The sequence below is a fragment of the Oncorhynchus nerka genome, linkage group LG24 (genome assembly GCF_034236695.1).
Source record: "Oncorhynchus nerka isolate Pitt River linkage group LG24, Oner_Uvic_2.0, whole genome shotgun sequence".
Taxonomy (NCBI): domain Eukaryota; kingdom Metazoa; phylum Chordata; class Actinopteri; order Salmoniformes; family Salmonidae; genus Oncorhynchus; species Oncorhynchus nerka.
Genome location: NC_088419.1, coordinates 39,006,879 through 39,032,021, shown reverse-complemented (window position 1 = coordinate 39,032,021; position 25,143 = coordinate 39,006,879). Strand labels below are relative to the sequence as shown.

The window sequence follows — 25,143 nt, the reverse complement described above, 5'->3', positions numbered from 1 at the left end:
TGTCGGGGAGAGTGTGACAGGTTAAAGGACATATTCATAGCCTGTTATACATTGAAAAGTATTAGTAAGTTCATAGTATGTGAGGATCTTAAAACATCTAAGGTTAAAATATGCATTCAGTATTAGTTGATAGAGATTGATAACATTCATATAATTGTGTTAAAGTTCAAATCTGTCAAAGTGCAATTGTGAGAGTAATGTGTAAACGTTATATTGATTACTTTATTTTGTGGTGCCTAAAAGTGTTAATCTGTGATCTACGAAATGCTTTTAATCTATGAGCCGGAGATCGATTGCTCTGGTCTCCACCCATATTCCTGGGGAAATTCGCGGTCTTTTTCTCATTGAACTAAATGTTGACTTGAGAATACAACACCGTATCACTCTCGTGATTATTTCTCCCCTGTTTTCAGGTACTTTATTGATGATAAAAATAGTAATTTAAATGTTATAACTAGCGAACATGTCAAGAGTGTTTAAGGTGTGTTTTAGTAACGTCTTGAGGAAGTTAGAGTTAAGTTTGAAGAGAGTAATATTAGCCCTGCTCGGTTGAAGTGAAGGATAGCATCGTACTGAGAGTAGCTGCCATTTTATGTCGATTGTGAATGAACGTGCGTGTTGTTAATAAGATATTTTGCTGTGTTATTTGTATAATGGGTTTTCTGTTATGTAATGTGTTACTTTTGTGAAATGATTGAACTAAATGTTGACTTGAGAATACAACACCGTATCACTCTCGTGATTATTTCTCCCCTGTTTTCAGGGGCGTAACATCTTAACGACCGTTCCACAGGTGCATGTTCATTAATTGTTTATGGTTCATTGAACAAGCATGAGAAGCAGTGTTTAAACCCTTTACAATGAAGATCTGTGAAGTTCTTTGGATTTTAACGAATTATCTTTGAAAGACAGGGTCCTGAAAAAGGGACGTTTCTTTTTTATATATATATACAGATATATGTACAGTTGAAGTCAGAAGTTTACATACAGTTTGGACACATCTACTCATTCAAGGGTTTTTCTTTATTTGTACTATTTTCTACATTGTAGAATAATAGTGAAGACATCAACACTATAAAATAACACATGGAATCATGTAGTAACCAAAAAAGTGTTGAACAAATCAAAATATATTTTAGATTTTAGATTCTTCAAAGTAGCCATACTTTGCCTTGATGACAGCTTTGCACACTCTTGGCATTCTCTCAACCAGCTTCATGAGGTAGTCACCAGGCATTACCATCTTGAAAGAGTTCCCACATATGCTGAGCACTTATTGGCAGCTTTTCCTTCACTCTGCGGTCCAACTCATCCCAAACCATCTCAATTGGGTTGAGGTCGGGTGATTGTGGAGGCCAGGTCATTTGATGCAGCACTCCATCACTCTCCTTCTTGGTTAAATAGCCCTTACACAACCCGGAGGTGTGTTTTGGGTCATTGTCCTGTTGAAAATCAAATGATAGTCCCACTAAGTGCAAACCAGATGGGATGGCATATCACTGCAGAATGCTGTGGTAGCCATGCTGGTTAATTGTGCCTTGAACTCTAAATAAATCACAGATAGTGTCACCAGCAAAGCACCATCACATCTCCTCCTCCATGCATCACGGTGGGGACCAGACATGCAGAGATCATCCATTCCCCTACTCTGCATCTCACAATATACAGTTATGTATCATAATTATGAAACGCCCCCATCGCATTCATCTTACTAGTGAGACCTTCCAATGGCCCACCAGATACTGAATCCTGATCCATTTCCAAATGAAACACTATTATCTATATAGCCAATAGGCGTGAAAAATATTCTGATGTGCCCTTGAGCAAGGCACTTAACTCAAATTTGCTCCAGGGGCACCGTACTACTCTGGCTGACCCTGTAAAGCAACACATTTCTCTGCAGCTATCATGTGTATGTGACAACACCAAACACTGTTTTTTTTTTGGGGGGACTGGAAAAGATACATAACTGTAAAGATGGATGGTATCGTCAAATATGTGTCTTATTTACATGTATAATGTCAGTCACAGTATACATATACTGGATATTGTTAATGTTGTCATTACATATACTGTTCAATTTACATACAGTATTTATTTCATGTTCATACATCATTTGGTTGTATATTGTGTTGTTGTCATATGTCAGTGTGGTGAATTTGACTGACAGATGAAGACACACATATACTGTATGAGCAGGTGTGTGTCTATATAGACAAAGCCATTGGCCGACAAGAGCAATAAAGATCCATCATGACCAATCACAGAGAATAGGTTTTATTTCTCAGTTCAGCTAGCTACAAAATGTTCCACCACTTCAGAACCTGACAGAATACTAAGGGAGTCGTGATACTACATGCGTTTTGAGGACGTCAAATCTCACAATTGAATCTACGGTGTCGTTCAGAGAAGGTGTTTATTCATTCATCTCAGCGATTTGGTGTGCGTCACTATACAAATACAGAAGCAAACAAAAAAACATTTGTATGTCATTTTTTTGTTTCAGAGTGTTATTACTATCATATTCATTTATTTGTATCATTATTATTTTACCATTAATAAACCACACGGGGAGATTAAACAAACACAATGCAGTCCTCTTATAAAAGTAAGGTCTCTCAGAAATACGAGTCTTTGCTTTGCATTTTTTAAATTTTCCCCAGAGCATCTAATACCTATGATACAGTGCCCAACTAGTCCCCCACCTTTCAGCACATATTCAATATCTTCACTGAACTGCATATTCATTTAGAAAAAAACAGTTCCTTTTTTTTTCACGATAATCTCTTCACGTGAAGATCATTTTGCATTATTGTACAATGGTCATAGTCTGTAAATATATGTTGATATAAATAGTGGAACTATTGCAAACTTGCAGGAGAGTATGGATCGTTTAACTGTGTCATAATACTGATTATGAGTGAACAAAACATTAGGAACACCTGCTCTTTCCATGACATAGACTGACCAGGTGAATCCAGGTGAAAGCTATGATCCCTTGTTGATGTCACTTGTTAAATCCACTTCAATCAGTGTAGGTGAAGGGGAGGAGACAGGTTAAAGAAGGATGTTTAAACCTTGAGACAATTGAGACATGGATTGTGTGTGTGCCATTCAGAGGATGAATGGGTAAGACAATAAAATTGAACTGGGTATGGTAGTAGTTGCCAGGCGCACCGGTTTGAGTGTGTTGAGAACGGCAGCGCTGCTGGGTTTTTCATGCTCAACAGTTTCCCGTGTGTATCAAGAATGGTCCACCACCCAAAGGACATCCAGCCAACTTGACACAGCTGTGGAAAGCATTGTCAACATTGATCAGCATCCTTGAGGAACGCTTTCAACACCTTGCAGAGTCCATGCCCTGGTGAATGGAGGCTGTTCTGTGGGCAAAATGGGGTGCAACTCAATATTAAGAAGGTGTCCTTAATGTTTTGTACACTCAGTGTATATATTTTTAAGACCGCTTTTATGTATAAGACATCAAATTTACTATAATTTGTAATCATCGTGTTTTTTCCCTCTTCTTCATTTGTCATGACACCATCAAAATAAGGTGCATGACAGTAGCTGATGGAATGATACAGTTTACTGACAATACTGAGATACTGACAAGGAAAACAGCAGTGTACCATTATACAGTATATACAGGTATCTGTCAGAATAAAGGAAACACCATCATAAAGTATCATAGTAGGGCATTGGGCCACCACAAGCCACCAGAACATTTTCAGTGTGCCTTGGCATAGATTCTACAAGTGTCCGGAACTCTATTGGAGGGATGCGACACCATTTTTCCTCAAGAAATTCCATAATTGGTTGTTTTGTTGACGATGGTGGAAAACACTGTCCAAGGCGCCACTCCAGAATCTCCCATCAGTGTTCAATTGGGTTGAGAACTGATGACTGAGATGGCCATGGAATATGGTTTATTTCATTTTCATGCTCATCAAAACGTTCAGTGACCACCCGTGCCCTGTGGATGGGGGCATTGTCATCCTGAAAGAGACCACTCCTATCACAATAGAAATGCTTCAGCATAGGTTGAAGGTGATCTCTCAGAATGGCTGTGTATTTATTGTTGTTTACCTTGCCCTCGAAGAGGTTGAATGGACCTAAATCATGCCAGGAAAATGCACTAAAACAGAGCCGCCAGAACCCTAATCTACTCAAGTGTTTCCTTTATTTTGGCAGTTACCTGTATTTACTATATTTGATAAAGAGAATAAAAACTTCACAAGTGAACTAGCGCCATCGAGTCAGCACTGTATACAATCTTTGGAAAGAATGATACAGAGGATAAGAAATATTTCATTTTACGAGGACAATCATTGAAAAAGCCAGACAAAGGATACACAGAACAACATTTACAATGTGGGGAGGTGATATGTGCACATGTGCAAACCTAGAAGGTAAATACCATGACAATAAATTGCGATAAATTGCGATTGCGGGAAAAGCAACATGCTCTGGGAGCTTAGCCACTGCCCAGCATCTTAGTGGCCCGTTGGTTGGCTTCGTCAATCCTGGTCTTGTTAGAATCAGCCTGGAGAAGGAAAGGAAAGGACAGGAAAGGAAAGGAAAGGAAAGGAAAATGAAATGAAAGGAAAGGAAAGGAAAGAGAGAAAAAACACAAGTTATTTGTGGTTCTGTTTGTTTTCTCTTGGAACATTTTGCAGATAATATACGTAGATAATGGCACTTTGAGATGTGAGGCTATTGAGTATCGGTTGTCATGTGATGTCAACAAATATTTGAACAACAACTCCTAATAATAGCATATAGACAATAAAAGACCAATAGAGGACCAATAGAGGACTAATACAGACGTGGACATCGATTAAGGCAGGCCCCGTACTTCTCTGATTCAGAGGAGTTGGGTTAAATGCGGAAGACACATTTCAGTTGAATTCATTCAGTTGTGCAACTGACTAGGTATCCCCTTTCCCTTCCTTTTCCCAACAGAGGACAAATAGAGGACCAATAGAGGACCAATGGAGGACCAATGGAGGACCAACACAGGACCGATACAGGACAAATAAAGGACCAATAGAGGACTAAGGGCAGTACCTTCTCCATGATCCTGTCGATCTGTCGATTCTGGGTGTCGATCTCATTGCCCATATCCAGGGCCATGTGGCGCAGATTACCGATGATGCCTCCCACCTGTTCCAGGTTCTCATCCATCTCATTTTCCCGGGCATCATCTGTTACCCTGTGGTTTAGAAACTGAATTAGGCTTGCATGCATCCAAACAAACACGCAGTCATACTCGCTCGCTCGCTCACACACACACGTTTTTCTATCCTTTTCGAGACGTAAAATGTATTTCCATTCAAAATCCAATTTTCGCTAATGCCTAACCCTAATTGTAACACTAACCACAAACCTAACCCCTAAGCTTAAAATAGCCTTTGTCCTCGCTGGGACTTGGGAAATGTCCTCACGAGGGAGAATTTTCCATCTTTTACTATCCTTGTGGGGACTTTTGGGGATTTCAGGTACCCACAAGGACAGAAGAACAAGACCACACACTACATATGAAATAATATAATTCATAAAGGTAGTCATACATATTTCACCTTTAATTTTTCCTCCTTTGGGGACCTTCGCCTCCCATCAAACTCTCCATTCCATACAGCTCCCCCAAACCCAAACAACTGAATATCCCTGCCCCCTACATTAACCACCAACCCACCCGTTCCCTCCACGGCCCCCTCCCTCACCTGCCCCCTACATTAACCACCAGCCCACCCGTTCCCTCCACGGCCCCCTCCCTCACCTTCCCCTACATTAACCACCAGGCCACCCGTTCCTCCACGGCCCCCTCCCTCACCTGCCCCTACATTAACCACCAACCCACCCGGTCCCTCCACGGCCCCCTCCCTCACCTGCCCCCTACATTAACCACCAACCCACCCGGTCCCTCCACGAACCCCTCCATAACCTGCCCCTACATTAGCCACCAACTCACCCGGTCCCTCCACGAACCCCTCCCTCACCTCCCCCTACATTAACCACCAAGCCACCCGGTCCCTCAACGAACCCCTCCCTCACCTCCCCCCTACATTAACCACCAACCCACCCGGTCCCTCAACGAACCCCTCCCTAACCTGCGAACAAATCCTCCACTGATGGCCATCTGTTCGCGGTCGTCCACCACACGGGCAGGCTGGCTGGCCACCACCCCATCCTGATTGTTCCCCCAAGCCTTGCTGCCGCCACTCTTCATCCTGGGGGGATCGAGGAAGAGGAGGGTGAAGCTTAATCACTACTAGATATATTATCTATCAGGTCTAGTTGTATCATCATGCATTAATCCACCACATAGAAATATGAGAAACAAGTCAAAGACAACAGACTAAAGAAGCAAAGCAGAGAAAGCAGGCATGGGTTTGGTCATTCCTTCATTCTCCAGTCTTAACATTGTTAGTGTAATGCGATGTCATATCTCAATGGTATATAACACACTGTACTCAGGCAAGTTTAGTATGCTGAGACACATACCTTTTCCCAGCTGAAAAATTTGACCTCTTAAGTATTTACATGCATTTTGTAAACAACAGTTGGGATAACTCATTTTTTTCCACCCTCCCCAAAGCATTCCTTCACATTGAAATGCCCCACCCCTTCTCCCCCCTCACAATGGTATCTCCCAGGTTGCATCTGAAATGCCACCCTATTCCCAACACACATCCACTACTTTTGGGAATAGGGTGGCTACATGTGACACAGAACAGAGAGACAAGGGTTTGACAGACAAGACAACATAGAATAACAGGACTGGACTGCCACATAGTTTGGGGAAGAACTGGAAAAGAAAACGAAGCAGAGGGACATAACAAGAGTACACTTCTTTTTTTAATGTCAAGTATTTTGTTCACGTCGTGAATCTATCTAGGATATGTTATTTTGGGGTGGAAGGTGGCCTAGTGGTTAGAAAGTTGCGCCAGTAACTGAAAGGTTGCTGGGTCGAATCTCCGAGCTGACAAGGTATAAATCTGTCGTTCTGCTCCTGAACAAGGCAGTTAACCCAATTTTCCCCGGTAGGCCATCATTGTAAATAAGAATTTGTTCTTAACTGACTGCCTAGTTAAATAAAAAAATAAAAATATCAGGTAGTGTTAAAGGGATACTATGGGATGTTGGCAATGACTGGATGCCTATGGTATCTACTAGCATGCTAGCAGTTACCATAGACATCCAGTCATTGTGCTAATGCTAGTTAGCATTTGCACTAATGTTCATTAGCGACTTCATTCAAACTGTACACAGAGACATACAAATGGTATCCACGAGTTGGATATGACTCTGGGGAAATAGATGATCAAACCAGGAAGTATCCCTTTAAGGTTGATCAGTGAACAGTGCATTATTAAGGCATTCTTGGTCAGATGATGAGGTCTTTGACAAAATGTTGGCTTCCTCTATTTCAGGGGGTAAGTAATATTTATGCAGTACCTGTAGTGCCTTGAGTGCAAGAAATGCCCTTGATAAATTAAATGTAATATTATTAGTAGTAGTTTAATTATTAGCAGGTTAACCAAGATGAATTTAAAACAAATTATGTAGCTGTATCTAGATTTGCTATGTACTCTGTCTGACAAAGATCTTGATATGACAGGCAGCTTCTATGGTGGCTTAGGAGGCCCTGGGCGAGTCTATGCTTCAGGCTCCTTTTAATGAGTCTACAAGTACACTGCAGTTCTCAAAATATGAACCACCATCACACCAACTGTCTGTCTGTGTGAAATGTATGTCATACTGTGTTTTGTATGCAATTATTAATTTTAATAACATTCAACACGGAGCATAAGAGGACCCTGAGTTATAATGTCTATCTTGACTTCTCTTTCTTTCCTCTCCCTAAAACCATGCCTGTCTTTCCTCTAAGTAACCAAATGGCTTGGTTGGATTAAGCCTTTCTGTAACCTCGAAGCTCGAGGAGGGTAGATATTTCTTGTTTTATCAGACGATGGAGAAGATGGCTGATTCTGACCCCTCCCACTGAAGTAGTATTTATAGAAATGGACTGAGGCGATGATTACACAGACCACTGTGGTAAAACACACACCGTCAGGCACACTGGCGACGCTCCTCTCTTCCTACATTCACTTGACTCAGTTATGTAATACAATTTGTTTTTACATGCAACAGTTAGGTTATCCAATTCCTTCGACGTGCCATTTGCAACGTTCTCTATCACTCTCTCGTTTTATGAGGTAAAAATGTGTTGTTGTTTTTTTTAAAGTGAGAAACTCCCAAATCCCCCGATCAGAGTGAATCTGTTTTAGTAACATACCGTATACCCTCCATGGACTTAGAGCTCTACCTACTGTACTTGGATATGATGTCAATCAGACAACAAGAGAGACACCTCATCAGGGTTAACTAACCCTTTGACCCACAGGCTCATAGTCCCAATAATCCTACTAGTGAAGAAGATTAAGTTGGATATGGTTGGAGGAGGAATAAGAAAAGAGACCTACAATACAGGTTAAATCCAGTGGATCGAGTTCTTGTCTCCAGTATAGTTCTAGATATCTAGAACGAAGCCCCGGGTTTCAGTCAACAGGGTATCTTGCCTACAGTATATATGATCTGGCTGACCTAGATCTGCGCTGCTTCCCTGGGGCTGCATGGGAAGAAGGGGGCACACAGTTACCACAGTGCTCTGTGGGAGTGGCGGTAGGCTACTGCATAGGCAATGCAGCGTGGCATCCACTCGTTTTTAGAATAATCATTTGGTTTTAGTAGCCTATTATAACCTGTTTGCGTCTGGGACCAGGAGACTGAATAACAGCTTCTATCTCAAGGCCATCAGACTGTTAAATAGCCATCAGTAGCACATTAGAGGCTCCTGCCTATATACATAAACTTGTAAAAACGGGCCACTTTAATAAATGGAACACTAGTCACTTTAATAATGTTGATATATTTTGCACTATTCATCTCATATGTATATATAATTCCAGTCTATTCTACTTTACCTTAGTCTATGCCGCTCTGGCATTGCTCGTCAATATATTTATATATTCTTAATTCCATTCCTTTACTTAGATTTATATGCATTGGGTATATGTTGTGAAACTGTTAGACATTACTCGTTAGATATTATTGCACTGTTGTTAGATATTAGTTGTTAGATATTACTGCACTGTTGTTAGATATTACTGGTTCGATATTACTGCACTGTTGTTGGATATTACTGGTTCGATATTACTGCACTGTTGTTGGATATTACTTGTTAGATATTACTGCACTGTTGTTGGATATTACTTGTTAGATATTACTGCACTGTTGTTGGATATTACTTGTTAGATATTACTGCACTGTTGTTGGATATTACTTGTTAGATATTACTGCACTGTTGTTGGATATTACTTGTTAGAAATTACTGCACTGTTGTTAGATATTACTTGTTAGATATTACTGCTGTCGGAGCTAGAAACACAATCATTTTGCTACACCCACAATAACATGTGCTGAACGCATGTATGTGACCAATAACATTTGATTTGATTAAAAATTAATGTTATTTTATGTTTATTATTATCACAGTTACTGATTATCCCTTATTCTCATTTTTTTTCCAGTCACTACCATAATAGTGGCAAATTAATGGGACCCAATTTAGCACCCAATTATATGACAAGTAACAGGAGTTCATCATGATCATCCTCAGCATCAGCATCATTTTTTCAACATGTGTACCATTACTAATATGAGCTGCATCAATCAGCATGCATGGCATCCAATGGTCATGCTCTCCAGTCATTCCAGTCAGTAGTCATTCGTGGGTTGGGTGTGCAGAGTTCACAGTTGCAGGGAGAGAGACAGAGATCTGTCTGCATGACGTGCAATTACTGATCTGTTCTGCAGATCTCAGGTTATTTGGGTGTCTGACCATGTCGTATTTACATGCAGATGAAGAAAACTGATAGGCAGTCCTGGAATCTTATAGTGGCTTAGATTGAAACTATAGTGGCTATGAAAGTAATAGTAACTATAGTGGCTATGAAAGTAATAGTAACAAAAGTGGCTATGAAAGTAATAGTGGCTACAGTGGCTTTGATAGTCCGGCAAGAGGAGGGAGGAGAATGGTGCTGTTACGTGACGATACGTTTGCTTGGACGAGAAGGGATCTTGGAGAAGGGAGCTTGGAGAATGGCACTTAGAATATGGTGTTTGGAGAAGGGTGCTTGGAGAAGGGTGCTTGGAGAAGGGTGTTTGGAGGAAGGTGCCTGGAGAAGCCCCTGCTGATGAGTTTTGGCCTGATCTATAGAAGGATAGGAGTCAAGACTTTTGGTAGGTTGGTGTGTTCAGGGGCCATAGAAAGTCTCTCCTGTCTGTCTAGCATTAATAATTAGGGACAGCAAGTGTTTGGACATTTGTGGGCAGTATTCAGCTTGGCTATTATGCTGTTGAGGAGAACTCCAATATAGTCTACATACTGTATAAGCTAACACTGCATTGTTAAGGGGTTGAAAACCTCCATACACTGTTCTCACACCTTTGTTGATTGTTGGCTGTGACAGATGGGCCTGTGGGGAGCTCCCGAGCCGAGTCTGGGGATTCCACAAGATATTCTGGGATATGTCTAGAGGCCTGTCCGGATTATTACCAGAGTGAGACATCATGTCGTGGGTGTGTGCACATATATTACCTGTCAAAGGTTTTGACACACCTACTTATCAAGGGTTTGTCTTTATTTGTACTATTTTCTACATTGTAGAATAATAGTGAAGATATCATAACTATGAAATAACAAATATGGAATCATGTAGTAACAAAAAAATGTTAAACAAATCAAAATATATTTTGATTTTAGATCTTCAAAGTAGCCATACTTTGCCTTGATGACAGCTTTGCACACTGTTGGCATTCTCTCAACCAGCTTCATGAGGTAGTCACCTGGAATGCTTTCCCAACAGTCTTGAAAGAGTTCCCACATATGCTGAGCACTTGTTGGCTGCTTTTCCTCCACTCTGCGATCCAACTTATCCCAAACCATCTCAATTGTGTTGAGGTCAGGTGATTGTGGAGGCCAGGTCATTTGATGCAGCACTCCTACACTCTCCTTCTTGGTCAAATAGCCCTTACACAGTTTGGAGGTGTGTTGGGTCATTGTCCTGTTGAAAATCAAATGATAGTCCCACTAAGCGCAAACCAGATGGGATGGCGTTTCGCTACAGAATGCTGTGTTAGCCATGCTGGTTAATTGTGCCTTAAATTCTAAATAAATCCCAGACGGTGTCACCAGCTAAGCACCCCCACACCATCACACCTCCTCCTCCATGCTTCACGGTGGGAACCACATGTGCGGATATAATCCATTCACCTACTCTACATCTCACAAAGATGTAGTCTGCGTCTCACTCTGCGTCTCACTCTGCGTCTCACAAAAACCTCATATTTGGACTCATCAGACCAAAGGACAGATTTCCACCATTCTAATGTCCATTGCTCATGTTTATTGGTCCAAACAAGTCTCTTGTTCTTATTGGTGTCCTTTAGTAGTGGTTTCTTTGCAGCAATTTGACCACGAAGGCTTGATTCACGCAGTCTCCTCTGAACAGATGATATTGAGATGTGTCTGTTACTTGAACTCTGCAAAGCATTAATTTGGGCTGCAATCTGAGGTGCAGTTAATTGCCCATTTCTGAGACTGGTAACTCTAATGAACGTATCCTCTGCAGCAAAGGTAACTCTGGTTCTTCCTTTCCTGTGGCGGTCTTCATGAGAGCCAGTTTCATCATATCGCTTAATGGTTTTTGCGACTGCAAAGTTCTTGAAATTTTCCAGATTGAATGACCTTCATTTGTTAAGGTAATGATGGACTGTCGTTTTGAGCTGCTCTTGCCAAAATATGGAATTGGTCTTTTACCAAATAGGGATATCTTCAACTGATCGGCTCAAACGCATTAAAAAGGAAAGAAATTCCACAAATTAACTTTTAACAAGGCACACCTGTTAATTGAAATGCATTCCAGGTACCTCATGAAGCTGGTTGAGAGAATGCCAAGAGTGTGCAAAGCTGTCATTAAGGCAAATGGTGGCTACTTTGAAAAATCGCAAATATAAAATAAATGTAAAACTTTTTTGGTTACTACATCATTCCATGTGTTATTTCATAGTTTTGATGTCTTCACTATTATTCTACAATGTCGAAAATAGTAACAATAAAGAAAAACCCTGGAATGAGTAGGTGTCCAAACTTTTGACTGGTACTGTATGTGTATGTGTGAGTGTGTGTCAAGAGGTCTTACGAGAGAATCAGAGGATTGAGGGGAGGAGTCAGTCTGGTTAGAGCTTGAGCAGACTAACGCACTGCTGGCTACTATGACATCACTTCCACCTTGGTTAATGGCAGGCAGGCAGGCAGGCAGGCAGGCAGGCAGGCAAGCAAGCATCACCTACTTGTTACATGGGCAGGAGCAAATACCACAGAATTTTCCTAGATCGTTCAAATTCTTTTCTGCATCCTTCATGTCCTTATTGATTTGGTCCATTCCCTCTTCGATGCGCTCCAGTTGCTCTGATTAAACACAAGTAATTCATCCCCCACAGAACGAAGCACGTGAGAAGAAAAGGAAAGGAAAGAAAGGAAGGAAGGAAGGAGGAGAGAAGACAAAGAAGAGAAGACAACAGATTCAGACACTCACTGTGACGAAAGGGGGAAAAAATGGACGCCACCACAAGTGAAGAACCTTTGGGCTCGTTGGGTCAGTACCTACTTGTTACAGGGACATATGATAAGACCACAGCATTTCCCTAAATCTTTTAAACTTTTCTCGGCCTCCTTCATGTCTTGGTTGATATGGTTCATGCCATCTTCAACACGATCGAGTTGTTCTGGTCAGGACAAAGGGATGACAGCAGTGGAATGAATTTGATTGACTATTTGACAGAAAGATATGAGTCATGAGCAGCATTGAGCTGTATACAATATGATATAATCTATATGAGTTTCTATTGCGTGCATGCATCAGTAAACTGGTATAATATGTGATGATGGATCTTCACGCCAGAGAGTACTGGGTACTGAATAAAGTTAAGACTGAGACTGTCAGTTGCAATATATTCTTTAGATTTTCATTTTACAGAAAGAAGCCTTTTAGTGTTGAAAAGTACGCAAAACCAAATATTTGTGGTTTATTACTCATTGGCGAGGGGGATTTATTATTTTTTAAATCTAAAGATACCATCATCAACGGTTTGCCATGGCTGTAGCATCACGGCAAATCTGAAATCCTACCGATCCTATACTACAGTATCATTCCCCTAGGAGATGAGCTGTTTGTGGGCAGTGTGGACATTGGGTCAAGGCATGAATATGGTAGCTGGATGGATGTTATTGGTGTGATGTCGTGCAGGGTTGGGGTCAATTCAGTTATCAATACAGGCAATTCATCAGAAAGTGTATCATGAATTAAAATGGACCATCTTTTATATGAGGATTCTTCAACTTATAAATTGCATTCCTGCAAGGGAATGAATTGAAAACAAAATGTGTGGGAGGGGATTAATGATACCGGGTAGGAAGGTGGGTGGATGGACAACTCTGATGTTCGGGTTTAGGAGGTTGCGTATGAATTACATGCAGCACGTGTTATTGTAAGATGAGGTTGGAAAGTAGAGTAGAGTAGGTCAGGAATGCAGTCGAGGCTTAAGCCAATTGATTGTAAAAATCCCCGGCATGCTTTTATACACACGTACTGTAGAAACATGTGACCTTTACAATAACAGCGGCAACTAAGAGGAACGTCAAATGGCAATAAGGTGATGTTGAATGGGTATTCTTTTCTCCGCTCAGTATCAACATAATCAATTTCTTTGCTAGTAGAACATTTGTTCACAAACCCTATATTTTTCATTCCCTTTTTAATTGATTTAATCCTGTGACTGATTCAAGCCTTGTGTACGGCATCAGTCCAGGCTTCTCCACTACGGCACCGTCAATAAGCGGAAGTCAGAGAGCAGCTAAACAGGCTTACAGCCACCTCAGCGACCAGACAGCAGTCTAAATTGGCTTCGTGGAGGCAGCGCTGGACGGATGCACTGCAGAAGGAAGGGATGAGTGGATAGAGGGATGATGATAGAGGAATGAGCAGATGACTTTGAGAGTGTCATTAAGGTCCTCGGTCAGTGGGGTTTCCCCAAAAAGGAACTGATTACTGCAGTCTCACCAGCCAATCAGAAGACTGGGTTGAGGCTAATGCCTTCTGGCAAGACAGACAATTATGCCCTCTAATCAATCCCTCCAAGCACAACAAACCAGTAGTAATGCCAGGGTTTAGGCCCTGCAATTATTTTCTCTAAATAACATTTGTTATTGGTCATTATCAGGTGTAAATCATGTCTATATTCTTTTTTTTTGAATGTGTGCAAAAAACCCTCTGTTCGTTTACATGGGTATCTAAAATATTGCTATTTGAGTGTTTTTGTACCTTCACCCATATATCTGTCTTTTTCAATGCACAAAGCCCTTAAAAATAACTCAAGTTGAAATATGAAGCAGAATCTGTCATTCTAGCTAGCCACTTCAAAGCAGGCACTGTTAAGTTATTCATAGCAAAAAGTCAGATGCAAGGCGGGGCACAAAGTCCTATTGGTTTTCCCTCCCAGAAGACATCCAACACTTACCTCCTTGCTCGTCCAACATAACCAAAGTCCTGATACCAGCATCTTTACTCTACTCCCCGAATAACCGCGGAGAAGAAGGAAGGGGTGAAGGGGAGGAAGAAAGGAAGGGGAGGAAGGAAGGGATGAAAAGGAAGGAAACAAGGAGACAGAGAGAGGTAGGATCAGTAAGGGAGTATACAGAAGCCATGTAGAATGGAGATTAGAGGGCAAGGCAACGTGATAGAAAAACAGGATGACACCGTCAGAGACACCTCACGCTTTAGACAAAGTTAGATCAAGGTCTTGCGATTTTCTCAACAACAAAAAATCTCACAATAGGGGTAACATTGTCCAAATCGCAACAGCCTGATAACATTAGCATATTCGTATAGGAGGAGAGTATGAACATTTGAGGCGAGCAATACACAGCCACTGCAGTGTATAAATATTTGTTACATTTTTTTTTGTCATTTAGTAGATGCTCTTATCCAGAGCAATTAGGGGATTTGAACCAGCAACCTTTTGGTTATTGGGCCAGCAAGCTTAACCACTAGGCTACCTGCCACCCTATAATTGATGCTGTAAATTAGCATTCGGTTTCCCAGAGAAATCCCAAAGTAGTAAATAATGACTCCTAGGGGGTTCTAATGAAACACGATCCCCATACTGCACTGCACTGATCCCTTCAGCTCTGCTCAACACTACCACATTATGCAAACCATATAGATGGAGATGGATACACCTTGATCCCGTCATTAAGTATTTGGAAATGCAGTTGCTTGTTTGTTTGCATGAAAAATAAAATGTTCTCACTTATTTGTTATGATGAGAGAGAGAGAGAGACAACTAAAATCAGAATCTGTGCTCCAAACCAGTGTGGTGACACACTCTTATCGCTGAACAATTATCACACATAATCATCTGATTAATCATAGCAGTCTGACTAATGTGTCCCTCTATTCCTCTCTCTCTCATCCTTTATAGCTCCCTCTCTCCTTCTTTTTCTCCTCTTAAGTCTTCCCTTTCGCCAGACAGCCCCTCCCTCTATCTTCACAGATGCTCGTCTGTTTGTCACGTCCGAGGTGCTGGTATCTTTCTCTCCCTCTCTTGCTCCAGTATTGACAGGGAGGTGCTGGTATCTTTCTCTCCCTCTCTTGCTCCAGTATTGACAGGGAGGTGCTGGTATCTTTCTCTCCCTCTCTCCCTCCAGTATTGACAGGGAGGTGCTGGTATCTTTCTCTCCCTCTCTTCCTCCAGTATTGACAGGGAGGTGCTGGTATCTTTCTCTCCCTCTCTTCCTCCAGTATTGACAGGGAGGTGCTGGTATCTTACCCATGTCAATACCATGCACTGTTCTGAGGCAGATACTGTACAGTACACTAAGAGCTGTGACACAGCTTGCATTGTATTCTAGCTTGGCGTGGTGAACACTAAGTATGAATGGTGTCTTTCTCTAACCTCTTCCACCAGCTGTAGCATACGACGAGTGCTCTCCAGCGACTGTGGACAGAAAGGAGAAGAAAGTTAGAATTGGAAAGCATGAGAAGACATGACAGATATGAGTGGAGACAGAGATGTAGGTTGACGAAGCTCCATAGACATCACTCCCTATGTTTGTGAAATGGAATTGCCTGGAATTGGGACGTAGACACTGGAATCAATAACCAATACAATCAACATGGCACTACAATCAACATGATGATCATTTGGAAAGCTAATGAATTATCTGTCATTTCATACAGTGATACATACATTGATAAGAAAATGTCAATATAATGTGCATCAGTAGGTTGAATGGCGAAAATAGAACTCTGATATAACTACCCGCAAAAGGGAGTCAGTCAGTTATAATATATGTTTTCTTTAGAGGCACAGAAACCATCACAACTATACTGTGGAATCAATACATTTCAAGATGTGGAAGTATTAAATAACTTGTACTGTAAATGTATTTTAATTCAAATAAGATTTTTTTTAAAACAGTGCTTCTAATTTTTTGTATCATTCAAAGCGATATAAACCCTGTTTTTAAATATCTGCATAAAGTCTGCTTTGATAGCTTAGGATCCCAGACCCCTTCTCAACCTTTACAATTGATGGCCAGCTAGCGAACAAACTATTTTGAATACTTATCAGAAAACCAAATATTTGAAGGTAATTGAATATATGCAAGTTATAAAATAATATATATATTTACTTGATGGATGCCAAATACTTGATGAAGAGCCTAAAACTACAACAGTTAGTTGAATTAGTCTAAATATATGATCATAAGCACATGGTTTGGAGGGCTCTTAGATATGAATAATAATATAGCCTATAGCCTAGAATTAATTACATGAGGGACATGGAATCAATTCAACATTGGAGTAGACCACTTTTACAGCTTCAAAATAATTAACAAATCATAGTTACAACTATAATTATCCTAGGTCTGGCACACACATGAACTAACACTTATCCACACGCACGCACGCACACACACACACACACATCACACACACCACTATTATGTAAGAACGGTACCAGGTGGACTCTCCCTCCACCTGACACACAGACACTGGCATTGCACAGTCGGAGCCAGGAGCTGTAAGCCCGAGGCTGGAGCCATCAGTATGTTACAGTACCCTCCCTGTGCATCTGCCTTGCTTGTCCTCTACAGGAGCTGTAAGCCCGAGGCTGGGGCCATCAGTATGTTACAGTACCCTCCCTGTGCATCTGCCTTGCTTGTCCTCTACAGGAGCTGTAAGCCCGAGGCTGGGGCCATCAGTATGTTACAGTACCCTCCCTGTGCATCTGCCTTGCTTGTCCTCTACAGGAGCTGTAAGCCCGAGGCTGGGGCCATCAGTATGTTACAGTACCCTCCCTGTGCATCTGCCTTGCTTGTCCTCTACAGGAGCTGGTTGCAGCTGACAGGAGGAAGTCATGTAGTGGGGATAGATTGTGATACAATGTGTGATACTGTCAAATGTGTTCGGGAAAAAAAACAAGAAGGATTTGACTGGATCTGTCTAAGTTGATTTTAAGTCAAGAGGAGAGTGAGAAATTCACATTTCCTCAATTCTACAGCTAAAACATACAGATGGTTTTGAAGTGTAGTTGCATATGCCTACATTTGGATGATTTTCTGTGTAGGCTTGAGTGTCTCTCAGGTGTCTAAAAATCTGTTGGAAATGTGGTATACAGTAGCATGGGTTGGGGCTGTGCTGCTCACCTCATCTCCAAGCTGGTCGGCGCGTTGCTGCATATCCGACAGCTCGTTGCGCATTTCCAAGTCTTCAGCCATGGCTGCTGGCTGTGCGTGGTGGAGCTGGTCTCCAACGGGGAAGAGTAGGTTCTAATGGGTGGCCGGGGATAGGCTAGAGGTGGAAGGGAGATACAAAACAACAACCATTAGCATGCTAAGCTAAATAATATCATTTAGCACAATACGCTTAGCAACAGTCTTTAGCACTGTAAGCTAAACAATAGTCTTTAGCCCGCTAAGCTAACCGACATAACGTAGCATGCTAAGCTAAGCCAAATAAGTATGTTCCCAAAGCTAAGGCTACGTTTCAACGTCCATACTAGAATATCACAGAATACATGTTTAAAACACTTGAGTGTACAAAACATAAGGAACACCTTCCTAATATGAGTTGCACCCCCTTTTGCCCTTAGAACAGCCTCAATTCATTTGGGCATGGACCCTACAAGGTGTCGAAAGCGTTCCACAGGTATGCTGGCCCGTGTTGACTCCAATGCTTCCCACAGTTGTATCAAGTTGACTGGATGTCCTTTGGGTGGTGGACCATTCTTGATAATACACATGGGAAACTGTTGAGCGTTAAAAAAAATAACAGCTGCGTTGCAGTTCTTGACACACTCAACCCAGTGCACCTGGCACCTACTACCATACCCCGTTCAAAGGCACTTAAATATTTTGTCTTGCCCATTCACCCACTGAATGGCACACATACACAGTCCATGTCTCAATTGTCTCAAGGCTTAAAAATCCTTCTTCAACCTGTCTCTTCCCCTTCATCTACACTGATTGAAGTGGATTTAATAAGGGATCATAGCTTTCACCTGGATTCATCTGGTCAGTCTATGTCATGAAAAACCTAATGTTTTGTTCATTCAGTTTTGTGTATCAGTGCACTGTTAGTGTGGATATATCAGTCTTTTTGGGAAGGGTGCTACATCATGGATTTTTATGAGATGTGTTTTGGCCCAATGTCACAGTAATTTAATTTAATTTGAATCTGTTAAGAGATTTTATCAAGGTTTAACATGAATGATTAAATAATTCTACTCAGAAACTTAACCATTAGGGATTAGAGGTTATGTAGCATGGATAAGGGGTAATTGGAAATGAAAACCATTGTGGAAGAAGGAATGTATGTGTGTGTCTAAAGTAAGCAAAGAGAATCATTAACCTATGTTTGAACCGACTCAGCTATAACTCTGTGGCGATAAAATAAGACAGCACGAACCCCTCCAGGTTTTCCTTATCTGGAACTGTCTGCTAAGTGGTAATAGACTATGGTGAGACTTCAAGAGTTAATCCAGGTATAGTGTGTCAGGTATGTGCGCTAGTGAGTTGGAATGAACTTTTGAACCTGCTTTGTCCTGGTCGAGAGGAGGAGAGACATTTTAAAACCTATGACGCCATATGTGATATATAAGCTGTTGTACATGGTTCTATGAGCAGCGCTCTCGAGAATAAATGCTATTGGCTAATTTTGGTAGACTGGTCTCTGTCTATTTTATGCAAATAAGGATCTTACAAATTCTTAGAAACAGACAGAGTGATTTTAATTGAATTGGTTAATGAACACACATAGGAATTGTTAAATTATTTTGACAGAATCTACCCAGTTTCTTCCCCCCCAAAACAAATATTTTTGTTTGATCTCATAAGCATTATTTTCTTGGATCTCAAGTGAATAAACGGCAGTCTCTTTCCAGCTGCAGTTAGAACCCAGTATAATAGAGGATGAGTGACTACAACAGCGTTTGTTCCACTCAATGAAAGGGAAGCAGAGCCATTGATGTTTGTAGAAGCATGGCAGTCTTAGAGAGTCGTGTCGATGGAATAGTGTGGATTAGCTAGCTAGCACACCAGACGTAAATGTTCTGCTGCAAGCCCGTGCCGTGTTCTCCTGTAGACAAGCGTCATGAGAGATTCAATCACACACCAGACAGGGGTTTGATCCTTCCTCGGCAGCAACGACCCACACTCACTAAGGGAATGACGACATTAATTGATTAACTTGCTGTAGCTCAGTTGGTAGAGCGTGGCTCCTGAAACGCCAGAATAGTGAGTTTGATTCCGGCACCACCCATAGGTTAAAAATGTTTGCATACATGACTGTTAGTCACTTTGGATAAAAGACTGTAAAGTTGCATATACTATCATAATAATACAAAAGAAGTGCAATCATAATGGTATAATGCTGGCTTGCCTCTGTGGGATGCAGGGTGGTCCCTGGATGAGGGACCAGATGGTGTTGGAGGGCCAGCTGGGGGCACTCTTCCCTCTGGTCTCATGAGATCCCAGGGCATTGAAGGGGACATTGCCCTGCGACGCATGCCAACATCTTTGTAAACCTCAAATACACTACCATTTTAAAATGTGCTGCATTGCAGGAAAGCTCTCCCGCTACACGGTGATCAAATTAAGATCATACATCTGTAGCTAATGTGTGGTGAGCTTTCTGGCACAAAATGGTCGGCGTGCATCACACAGGTGGGTGCCAGACATTGGCGGTGGATGATGTGAGTTTCCCCCTACTTTGTAAAGCACTATATACTGTAAATCCAATCAAGTATGCCACAACATATACAAGGTAGGTACTTCATTTGAAACAGTTTGCTCCAGCAGGAAAATAATCCTGCACCAACAGGACATTTTTCATAAGGGAAAATCAAGTCTGAAACTTCCAAGGGAAATTCACAAAATTCAGAAACCTTTTTAAAGGTCGAATGAAGCAATTTTGATCTCAATATCAAATAATTTATGGGTAGCAATTAAATACCTTTACTGTGATTGTTGGTCAAAAATAATTTAAAAAACCACATTCTTAGCAAAAAGCAATTTCTCAAGGAAAGATGTTACTACGACTGTCTGGGAGTGGTCTGAGTGTGGAGGGGAAAACGGAAAACTAGCTTGTATTGGCAGAGAGGCTTGGAACTCTCTTGGTCTATTAGCTAATTCACACCCTGGTGATGTCACCAGGCAGTCCAAAATTTCATCTGACCAAAACGGGCTAAAATTTCCAGCAGTCTTTTTTAAAACAGCTCTTACACTAAATGGGCATTACTATAATTTGTACTATTTAACAGTATTATTCCAAACTCATAGGGTGGAAATATATATATAAAACTCAGGTTTTTGACATCACTGTCACACACAAGTTTTACATTTCATGAATTGTAGAAAAGTTATCCTGCAACAGGGTGATCAAATTAAGATCCTACGTCTGTACCCTTCACAGGTTCCGTTGATTTCTATAATATATAATCTCCTCAAGGGTAACCTAACAACATTAAAATATTCAATGTTAAAGTTATGTGTATTACTGTGCAATATTGTGTGCCAGAAAGTGTATCATTGTTTGTGACTAAGGAGTGAGAAGGACATCCACAGATGTAGGATCTTAATTTGAGACAGTTTGCTACAGCAGGAAAATAATTCTACAGCAACAGGAAATGTGAATTATTATGTGGATTATAATTCATTGACATTTTGTAGGAGTTGATACATTTTCCATTAAGGAAAATCAAGTCTTTCATTTTGAAGTGGAAATGACAATCTTTAGAAGCCTTTTTAAAATTCAAATACACTGCTGTACAGGACTACTTTCTTATGTCAATCTCACTGGCACCTACAGTTTAAAAAAGTGTTGATAAGGGACAGAATGCGTCAAACTATCATATAGTTGCCATACACTCTTATGGAATTTCCACGTAGGTGAGGATATTCAAAATTGTATCAAATCCAACTGGATGACAACTTTACATTTTCCTACATAACATACAGTGCCAGTCAAAAGTTTGGACATATCGACTCATTCAAAGGATTTTCTTTACTTTTACTATTTTCTACTTTGTAAAATAATAGTGAAGAAATCAAAACTCTGAAAAAACACATATGTAATAACCAGAAAAGTGTTAAACAAATTGTTAAACAGATTCTTCAAAGTAGCCACCCTTTGCCTTGATGACAGCTTTGCACACTCTTGGAATTCTCTCAACCAGCTTCATGAGGTAGTCACCTGGAATGCATTTCAATTAACAGTTGTGCCTTGTTGAAAGTTAATTTGTGGAATTTCTTTCCTTAGTGCGTTTGAGCCAATCAGTTCTGTTGTGACAAGGTAGGGTTGATATACAAGATATCCCTATTTGGTAAAAGACCAAGTTCATATTATGTCAAGAACAGTTCAAATAAGCAAAGAGAAACAACAGTCCATCATTACTTTAAGACATGAAGGTCAGTCAAAATCTCAAGAAATTGTAAAGTTTTTTCAAGTGCAGAAGAAAAAAACATCAAGCACAATGATGAAGCTGGCTCTCATGAGGACTGCCACAGGAAAGGAAGACCCAGAGTTGCCTCTGCAGTGGATACGCTCATTAGAGTTAACTGCACCTCAAATTGCAGCCCGTTCAGAGGAGTGCGTGAATCAGGCCTTCATGGTCAAATTGCTGCAAAGAAACCACTACTAAAGGACACCAATAATAATAAGAGACTTGCTTGGACCAAGAAACACAAGCAATGGACATTAGACCGGTGGAAATCTGTCCTTTGGTCTGACGAGTCCAAATTGGAGATTTTTGGTTCCAACTGCCGTGTCTTTGTGAGATGCAGAGTAGGTGAACAGATCATCTCAGCATGTGTGGTTCCCACCGTGAAGCATGGAGGAGGAGGTATGATGGTGTGGGGGTGCTTTGCTAGTGAAACTGCTACCATTGCATTCTGCAGAGATACGCCATCCCATCTGGTTTGCGCTTAGTGGGACTATAATTTATTTTTCAATAGGACAATGACCCAACACACCTCCAGGCTGTGTAAAGGCTATTTGGCCATGAAGGAGAGTGATGGAGTGCTACATCAAATGACCGGGCCTCCACAATCACCCAACTTCAACCCAATTGAGATGGTTTGGGATGAGTTGGACTGCAGAGTGAAGGAAAAGCAGCCAACAACTGCTCAGCATATGTGGGAACTCTTTCAAGACTGTTGGAAAAGCATTCCTCATGAAGCTGGTTGAGAGACTGCCAAGAGTGTGCAAAGCTGTCATCAAGGCAAAGGGTGGCTACTTTGAAGAATATCAAAAATCAAATATATTTTGATTTGTTTAACACTCTTTTGGTTACTATATGATTCCGTGTGTGATTTCTTAGTTTTGATGTCTTCACTATTATTCTACAATGTAGAAAATAGTACAAATAAAGAAAAGCCCTTGAATGAGTAGGTGTGTCCAAACTTTTGACATGTACTGTAAATAAAACTTTGCTGGCGGTGGGGGCCCAAAAAAATCTCAACTCATCATGGTCTGCGTACCCACATGTGCACCCCCCCCCCCCCACCACATTGCGAGAGCAAAACATGTTAGCAGCCCCCCTCTTGAATGCAGGCTGCCGGTTGCCCATCCCTGGTCTTGCTGTGATGTTCTCACATTGATTTTTTAGCTCCCTACAGGAAAAAAATACAAAATCATTTCATAGAATTTAAACAAGACTAATTTCCCTTGGTCACAGATGGATGAAATCACTTTGTGTTTTAAGTTGAAGTTGTAATGAGTCTGCACACATTTGAATGGTGTCTCTGTGCTGCTCAGTAGACGTTGAGAATAAAAGTCTCTGTTGTCAATTATATGAAATAATGCCAATATTGTACTGTCAGTAAGTATGATCATATTATTTTACAGTTATAAGAATGGTGAAATCTTATAGTAGGTCATTTATAATTGGATTGCTACTATATTCAGAAAGCATTTCAGTCCTTTCAAGCCCTATTGCCTCACTGTTGTTGAATAGGGAAAAAAAATCTAATATGATTTTTCATATTTCAATCATATTTGCGCTATGTACTTGAGTTTGTGTCCTCAAAAGGGAGAAGACCTAAGCAATGAATTTTTTTAAATGACCGGAAAGGTGAGTTCTAGACCTTTCTAAGACTATGCAACATTACCAGTTATTGTTTATGGCAATCTCATGGAAAGGAATTACGTTTGGGCATGTCTATTTAGGCGAAAATCTGAACTTTGTCCTATCATAAATAGATGGAAGTATAATCTAAGCAGGAATCCACTGAGACATTTTAGATAACACAAGTTAAGCATGTTTCTACAAAAATCAAAATCTATACTACAAAATCAACACAATCAATGTGTGAGGGGGAAATGGTCCACATACATCTCCGCTGACAGATAAACAGGTTGGTTTATGTTACTCTCAGATCCAGCAGAGAGAGAATGTGTTTCTGTCATGTTAACCAGATCAGACACATTTATTGAGTGGCCTAGCTAACTTACTATGATTTACACACTTCTGCTGCACTTTGACAGCTGCCAGACATCTGCCTCATCCTCTACCTCCGCCCCCTTTCCAAATTCATCCACTATCTTCTCTTCAAACCCAAACTATACCGCCTCATTACCTCCTCCTCCACCTACCTCCCCTCTCCAAACCCATCTACTACCTCACTCTTTCTCTCCAAATCCAAAATAAATCAAATTATATTAGTCACATGCACCGAATACAACAGTGGAATGCTTACCTACAAGCCCCTAACCACCAACGCAGTTTAAAAAATATGAATAAGAATAAGAAATAAAAGGAACAAGTAATTAAAGAGCAGTAAAATAACAATAGCGAGACCATATACAGGGGGTACCGGTATAGAGTCAATGTGTGAGGGCACCGGTTAGTCAGGGTAATTGAGGTAATATGTACATGTAGGTAGAGTTATTAAAGTGCCTATGCATAGATAATAACAGAGAGAAGCAGAACCGTAAAAGAGAGGGTGGGGGGGCAATGCAAATTATCTGGGTAGTGTAAAGGTAGCTGGTGTAGAGAGTCAGGCGCAGGACAGCAGATATGAGTAATCAACGTACTTTACTCAAAAAATACAATAATACAAGGCAACATAGCGAGCCAAATCTTTTCAATCTCCTGAGGAGGAATAGGTTTTGCTGTGCCCTCTTCTATACTGTCTTGGTGTGCTTGGACAATGTTAATTTGTTGATGATGTGGACACCAAGGAACTTGAAATCGCTCAACCTGCTACACTACAGCCCCGTCGATGAGGATAGGGGGCGTGCTTGGTCCTCCTTTTCCTGTAGTCCACAATAATGTCCTGTCTTGATCACGTTGAGGGAGTGGTTCTTGTCCTGACACCCCACGGCCAGGCGACTGACCTCCCCCTATAGGCGGTCTCGGCGTTGTCGGTGATCACTGTTGTGTCATCGGCAAAATACTGTTGATTGTTTCATTTGGGATTGGTAGGCAAGTCCAACTACCTGCAGAGGAAATGTA

General features: G+C 41.0%; 1 protein-coding gene across 1 annotated transcript in view; it reads right to left on the bottom strand.

Moving 5' to 3' along the window:
• Positions 1-2,261: 2,261 nt before the first annotated feature.
• Positions 2,262-25,143, bottom strand: part of LOC115107962 (synaptosomal-associated protein 25-A-like) — a 38,252-nt gene continuing 15,370 nt past the window's right edge. Inside the window, exons 2-8 of the mRNA XM_029631786.2 lie at positions 17,837-17,981; positions 16,081-16,122; positions 14,644-14,692; positions 12,418-12,535; positions 6,111-6,230; positions 5,068-5,212; positions 2,262-4,543 (exon numbers count right to left, since the gene is read on the bottom strand). Coding sequence (XP_029487646.1) covers positions 4,475-4,543; positions 5,068-5,212; positions 6,111-6,230; positions 12,418-12,535; positions 14,644-14,692; positions 16,081-16,122; positions 17,837-17,908 — 615 coding nt within the window. The 5' untranslated portion in view covers positions 17,909-17,981 and the 3' untranslated portion in view covers positions 2,262-4,474. The remainder of the gene's footprint in view (positions 4,544-5,067; positions 5,213-6,110; positions 6,231-12,417; positions 12,536-14,643; positions 14,693-16,080; positions 16,123-17,836; positions 17,982-25,143) is intronic.